Here is a 7,590-nt window from a genome sequence, read left to right on the forward strand (position 1 = left end):
ATCTCTAAGAAAAGTGCAGGAAATTATGGAATCAAAGGAAGGTTTGTGGAAGCGATCATCTTAGTTCAAAAGTTCTCATGACATAAAGTTGAGGGAAGTCTCTCAAAAGTTCTGAAGCGAGCAAAGTGTTAGTGAAGCACCGAGGGAATACTTTGCCATCCAATCTTCAAGGCCAAAGTTGTAGTTTGTGTGTAGATCACCCATCACAAAGCTGTCTATTAATGGGGCAATTGATGACTCCAAAGATACCCTAAAAGAAAGGCTCAAAGGTGGATGGTGCTGCAGAAAAAGTAGTGAAAAGTACCTTGAAGGTTAGCCCACAGAAAGAAATGAAAGACACCGTAAAGAGAAGAGGCAATGAATGGATAGAAGAGAAAGAAACAAGTCCTAAATCAGACAGTAAGAAGTTGTTGAGTCATGAATCTGGTGCTGAATCTTCAGATCTAAAACCATGCACTAATCTCCATTTGGATCTCTCGAAGAGAAAACTGGCAGAATTAAAGATTATCGCCAAAGCTAAAGGTATAAGAGGTTATTCAAGGATGAAGAGGGGAAACCTATTTTTGGGTTTTTAAACCGATTTTGGAGGGAAAAAAGCAGGCTATTTTGGAGGGGAAGAATGGTTTTTTATTCGGGAGGGATAGAATGAGTTTTTTTTGGCACGCAGTGAACGGCATGAAAAGAAAACTAATAACAGGAGATGAAGAGAGATCGAAAAAGGGAAAAAAAAGAGGAGACTAAGGAGATTCAGGGAATCAGGAAGCAAGAAAGAATCAGAAAACAAGGCAAAAAGGGGGGAACTTTGCATACGAAGGGGAAGAAGGATGACGACTATCGGGAGTTTTTGGCATTCCGAATGGACTTGATGAACCCCACCAAGGCCATGACTGTGAAAACCTTCTCTAAGTACCCACCTCTCGGGCGCTTTGCTGTGTGTGACAGGAGGCACAATTAATGAGGAATGAGAAGGCATAATCAGGAGACGATGCTATAAGGTGATGACAAAGCTGTAGAAGACGAAACCGAGAGGAAGAAGGCCAAATGCATTGACTTGAAGCTACGGAGGATGTGCAAAGGAAATAGACGAGTACAGCAAGCGACGAGCTTTAGCATTGCTGGCATAAACAATCTGCAAGCTCGGCCATCGTCGTTGTTCTCGAGGATACACACGAGTCTCATCTCCTGATCATTGAACAAGAACTGTTGAAAATCGCTTCAATCTCCTGTAATGGATTGCTTCTGGACAAGGAAGAGACAGCCCTCACTGTAATAGCGATGCATAAACACAAGGTGAAGAAGGTGCAACATCCTGAACAATCAACAGGGCTGCTCGATTCTATTGGACTTATCCGAGGATGTCGTAGAGCTCAAAGCTTTGCTTAGCCAGGCCAAACGGCCTCGCGTCCAAATCCTACTCTCAGCAGAGATTCAAAGCCTAGAAAGAGCTCAGGCTGCGACTTCATCTAATCACTCAACACCTGTACCCCTCCTTAAGGTCCCATCAACACCGAAAATTCGATACACAACCTTGTCTAGCTTCAGCTAGGATTAAGACGTTGAGACAGTGAAGCTATATATTTTCCTTGAAGGGGCTTCCCAGGAAAATGTTATCACAGATTTCAAGTCTACTTCTTTTGATGTCAAGATTCATGATGTGTTTGGCAAAAATTATCGGTGTGGTGTATCCAAATTAAGCAAACCTATATTACCTGAGAAGTGTACTACTGTTGTCAAGCCCAATCGAATCATAATCACACTCAAGAAGGCTGACAAGGGCAATTGGCCTGATCTGCACTTCAAGGAAGACAAGCTGAAGCTTAAGTTGGAAGCTGACAAGGATCCCATGGCTAGACTGATGGACATGATAAAGAACATGTATGAAGAAGGTGATGAAGATATGAAAAGAACTATTGCGAAAGCATGGACAGAGGCACAAACTGGGAAGAAACCTGATCTTGGAAGACTTGAATGGGAAATCTCTTGTGAAGGCTATCACTAGTCTGCTTCAGCAACCGATTCTTTTCTCTCTGCCTCTTCCATATGCCAAGGCTGGTGCATCACTCGTGGAACTTGTTTAAAACAAGCCAACAAGATCACTGCCGGTATCTTCTGACCTACTCAATGTTCTGGAAGACCCCGAGATGAAGTTCAGACAAGGCAAGCTGTGACTTGGAGCTGCAATTTGCTCATGGCAGGACATGGCTAACTCTAAGTTTCCACCAAGAGCCATAATCTTCGTTTGCATAGAGATATATAACCTTAACCCATTTCCCTCTTCAGTCTTAATTCCGTTGAAGGTGTTGCCTTCTTTGCTATCCACTGCTATTGTCTTCTCTTGTGGCAATCTCTTGCTGAAATTTGAATGCTGAGAACAGTCTTGAACTGGTGCTAAATGTTGGGTAGACTTATGGGTTGATTGCTCAGTGATTAGATCGAGAAAAGGCTCAGAATTGCTTCCCAGCAGAACTCTTTCCAGCAAAACTCTTCAAGTCTATGTGCCAATGGCAAAATTGACTTCATACACCTGAATGCAAAACAGATTATGAGATACTACAGATTTTTCTGAACATGGACCTCATGTAATTTACTTGGTAAGGAATATAGTGAACTTTGGCATCAAAAATTTGATTTCTTCTTGTTAGCCTCTTTCCTTGTTGCAACTTGAACTCCGTGTTCAGCAGCCCTTACACGAAATCTACGACATTTCTGGTGAACCCGACGTGAAAGTGCTGCGTCATTTTTTAGCAAGATGGGAGACTCGCAAGAAGAGATGACAGATGATAATGTCATGAAGAACCTATTTCATTCATTTACCATGTATATGCAGTAGCAAGCTCATGCAAAACGTGACAGTGATGCTATGGATGCCTTGAAAGCTGTCCAACAGGAGATGAAGCAGTTTAATGGCCAGCAAGTGTCAACTTACCTGCATTTGTATGAAGAAAAGATGAAGTTTTTTGGGGTTTCTCAAGATGTTTGGAGCCGCTACTTCTTGCGGATCGTGGTGCGCGCTCTTGAAGGCCGAATTGCAGAAATTCAAGAAACACATGCAGGTTGGGCTGAATTTAAGAAGGCATTAAAAGATGAATATTTCCTGGAGGATACAAGTCTTATGAATCGCAGGAATTTTTTAGCATGGGTTTCTATGCCAAATAAGGGACTTTCTGTTACCACTCTTCTGCGAGAGTTTGAAAGATGCTATGATCAGTTGGATGGGACTGAACGGCAAGCTTTGGAGATGTAGAAAGTGGAGTTATTTTTACAAGCTGCAGATGCTGATTTACAGGAAAAGTTGGATGATCTTTTGGAAGATCAAGCTACTGATTCAGGTTTAAAGACCGAGTGGAGACATATCATTGATGTTGTGAATGCTCTTGTTAAAAAGCAGCGCAGGAGAGTAAGATTGCATCGTAATACAGGATCAGTTCCTGAAAAATCCTTGGAGACTTCTTCTTCTACCCTTGCTGCAACTTCTTTGCCTAAGTCTACTCCTCCTGCTGCGAATCCACGAGTTCCTGCTACTCCAGTATCCTTATCTGTAGATGATGTTATTAAAGGCTTGGCAGATTTGACAATTGAAGCAGTCAAAGCTGAAGTTGGTAAGTTAAAGGAGCAACTTATGTCAGTACCTGCTGTAGCACCTGCTCCAGCGACTGCTTTTTCAGCTGGTCAAAGAAAAGGGCGACGATGTATTTGGTGCGATAGTACAGAGCACCAACACTGCAGAGATTATGATGCTTTTCAGGAAGCACGTAAGAAGAATGTAGTGTTCTGGGGACAAGATGGGAAGATATGGCTGACAGAGACTGGCGCTCCTCTTGACACGAACTTCGGTAAGGGAGGCATGAAGAAGCTTTTTGATGATATGGCTGCGTGATCAGCTTATGTGAGTGTTAGAGGAGATGCTTCAGCTTATGGAGTCCAGCTTGAGCAGAAATCTGATGGTGGAGACTTTGCTTTATGGTCCTTTGCCTTGGAGATAGCGAGAAGAGGAAAAGTTCAGGCATCTACTATGACTTGTGTGGGCTCCAGCATCCGAGGAGAAACAGGATGGGATTCTCCTGTTGACAGGTATTCTATTTTTGCTTATATGGCTAAAACACAGGGTTTAGATGCCATGGTTGAGGAAACGAGAAGAAGAGATGAGGAGGGTCCCAGCACCTCCAAAAAGACTAGAGGGGGTGACTTTGTCTCACCACCTGTTACAGCTCCACCTATATCAAGTTCTCCAGCTCAAACAGGTCTTGATCAACCTATGGGAGATAAGCAGATGAAAGAAAAGAGGCAACCAAGAAAGGAGCCATGATTCAAGCTCTTGTCAGACCTTGATATGCAGACGGATATGAGTAAGATTTTTCATGAAAGAATTTTGAATAGTGAAGTTACTTTTACTGTTGGAGAAGCTCTTGGGATTGCTAGAAGAGAAATACAGGATCAGATGCAGGATCTTTTGCGGAGGAAACGACATGCGATGGAAGGACCTGCTTTACAGGGATTGTGGCATGGAGCTCTTGGGGAAGAGCATGATGATGCAGTGATGGTTGAGAATGCTTCTGTTAATCCGCAATTGGAGAAAATAGTTCAGCCTATGTAGTATGAAGATGATGATACCCCTATTCTCATTCCTAGCAGCCATTTTTCACGAAGTCATTGGGCTAGAGCAACCACTGAGACAGTGGTAAGGATTGGAGAGAAACAAATTCCATTGGTCGCTTTAGTTGATCATGGTTCTGAGATTAATCTTATTACTCGAGGTGTTTATGAGAATGGCAAGTGGCCTATGGATGCAGAGCATGGCTGGCACATGAGAGCCGCCAATAATACTTCTGGTGATATGTATGCTACTTGTCCGAGTATCAGAATTTCTATTGGTAATGTTGAAGAGGATTATCATTGCTTTGTTCAGGATTCTTGCTCTAATCTGATTATTCTTGGACAGCCTTTCATTACAGAAGCAAGAATGGAAACGAAAGTGATGGATGACGGGTCGGCTTATGCGCGGATACGCAGTACAGATGGTATGCGAGCTGTTCAGTTTATGACTGTTGGGGTAAATCATCCGAGAAACAGGGACTCCTTGCGTGAGGCACCACTACCTGCGAAGGAGTTGGATTTTCATTAGGTACCGCTGTCTTGCGAGACGCCAGTGGTACGGAGCGGAGAAAAGAGGAGATCTCGCCTTCTGGCAGCCAGTCTTTCTCCAATAATTTTGTTGGTTTTTCTTCAGATAGTTCAGTGAGTTATCAGAAAATTTCAGATTTGCCTAGAGCTGCCAGGCAGTACATTGGTCGTAAGGAGAAAGAGTTGAAGAATGCAGGTATTTTGCAAGCAGAAGAGCATGTAGATGAATTGTATGAAGGGATGTCTTATGCAGATACATTGTTTGAGATGGGAGCAATGCTGAAAACTGATGTATGTAAGGGTTCAAAGATCATACCTGTGCAAACCTTGGATATGTTTCAGGAAATTTCTGGTTTTATGCTGCAAACAGAGTTAGAGGCTGAGAAAACTTAGCAAACTGAATTTATGGCTGATCTTGATCAGCTAACAGAGCTGCAGAGGGCTGAATTCATTTAGCCAACAGAGTTGAATGCAGAAAAATACCTTCTCTGAGTACCCGCCTCTCGGGCGCTTTACTCTGTGTGATAGGAGGCACAATTAATGAGAAACAAGGAGGCATAATCAAGAGACGATGCTATAAGGTGATGACAAAGCTACAGAAGACGAAACCGAGAGGAAGAAGGCCAAATGCATTGACTTGAAGCTACGGAGGATGTGCAAAGGAAATAGACGAGTACAGCAAGACGGCGAGCTTTAGCATTGCTGGCATAAACGATCTGCAAGCTCGGCCATCGTCGTTGTTCTCGAGGATACACACGAGTGTCATCTCCTGATCATTGAACAAGAACCGTTGAAAATCGCTTCAATCTCCTGTAATGGATTGCTTCTGGACAAGGAAGAGACAGCCCTCGCTGTAATAGCGATGCATAAACACAAGGTGAAGAAGGCGCAACATCCTGAACAATCAACAGGGCTGCTCGATTCTATTGGACTTATCCGAGGATGTCGTAGAGCTCAAAGCTTTGCTTAGCCAGGCCAAACGGCCTCGCGTCCAAATCCTACTCTCAGCAGAGATTCAAAGCCTAGAAAGAGCTCAGGCTGCGACTTCATCTAATCACTCAACACCTGTACCCCTCCTTAAGGTCCCATCAACACCGAAAATTCGATACACAACCTTGTCTAGCTTCAGCTGGGATTAAGACGTTGAGACAGTGAAGCTATATATTTTCCTTGAAGGGGCTTCCCAGGAAAATGTTATCACAGATTTCAAGTCTACTTCTTTTGATGTCAAGATTCATGATGTGTTTGGCAAAAATTATCGGTGTGGTGTATCCAAATTAAGCAAACCTATATTACCTGAGAAGTGTACTACTGTTGTCAAGCCCAATCGAATCATAATCACACTCAAGAAGGCTGACAAGGGCAATTGGCCTGATCTGCACTTCAAGGAAGACAAGCTGAAGCTTAAGTTGGAAGCTGACAAGGATCCCATGGCTGGACTGATGGACATGATAAAGAACATGTATGAAGAAGGTGATGAAGATATGAAAAGAACTATTGCGAAAGCATGGACAGAGGCACAAACTGGGAAGAAACCTGATCTTGGAAGACTTGAATGGGAAATCTCTTGTGAAGGCTATCACTAGTCTACTTCAGCAACCGATTCTTTTCTCTCTGCCTCTTCCATATGCCAAGGCTGGTGCATCACTCTTGGAACTTGTTTAAAACAAGTCAACAAGATCACTGCCGGTATCTTCTGACCTACTCAATGTCCTGGAAGACCCCAAGATGAAGTTCAGACAAGGCAAGCTGTGACTTGGAGCTGCAATTTGCTCATGCCAGGACATGGCTAACTCTAAGTTTCCACCAAGAGCCATCATCTTCGTTTGCACAGAGATATATAACCTTAACCCATTTCCCTCTTCAGTCTTAATTCCATTGAAGGTGTTGCCTTCTTTGCTGTCCACTGCTATTGTCTTCTCGTGTGGCAATCTCTTGCTGAAATTTGAATGCTGAGAATAGTCTTGAACTAGTGCTGAATGTTGGGTAGACTTATGGGTTGATTGCTCAATGATTAGATCGAGAAAAGGCTCAGAATTGCTGCCCAGCAGAACTCTTTCCAGCAAAACTCTTCAAGTCTATGTGACAATGGCAAAATTGACTTCATACACCTGAATGCAAAATAGATTATGAGATACTACAGATTTTTCTAAACATGGACCTCATGTAATTTACTTGGCAAGGAATATAGTGAACTTTGGCATCAAAAATTTGATTTCTTCTTGTTAGCCTCTTTCCTTGTTGCAACTTGAACTCCGTGTTCAGCAGCCCTTACACGAAATCTACGACAACGCAATTCTTGATAGTGACTAATGGGTTTATTAAGAAAGCTGCTTTTATGTGTCAAACATAACATGATAGGTAATTAGATAACTAAATCAACCACCGAGGGAAGCGTGGTGGATGTGACCAATGGGTCTATCCTACGGAAGGGTGGTCTGAGTTAGCCGAGAGCTTTCCTTAAAGAAA

General features: G+C 43.0%; 1 protein-coding gene and 1 pseudogene across 1 annotated transcript; both read left to right on the forward strand.

Moving 5' to 3' along the window:
* Positions 1–700: 700 nt before the first annotated feature.
* Positions 701–1,999, forward strand: LOC148036408 (uncharacterized). Its single transcript, XM_087678932.1, is given in 2 exon segments — positions 701–931; positions 1,325–1,999. Coding segments are annotated over 2 exon segments (906 nt in total).
* Positions 2,000–2,198: 199 nt separating this feature from the next.
* Positions 2,199–6,707, forward strand: LOC148036409 (uncharacterized; annotated as a pseudogene).
* The last annotated feature ends 883 nt before the right edge of the window (positions 6,708–7,590 follow it).

This window comes from Lygodium microphyllum, chromosome 5 (genome assembly GCF_053477565.2).
Source record: "Lygodium microphyllum isolate KBCC chromosome 5, Lygodium_microphyllum_v1.1.10, whole genome shotgun sequence".
Taxonomy (NCBI): domain Eukaryota; kingdom Viridiplantae; phylum Streptophyta; class Polypodiopsida; order Schizaeales; family Lygodiaceae; genus Lygodium; species Lygodium microphyllum.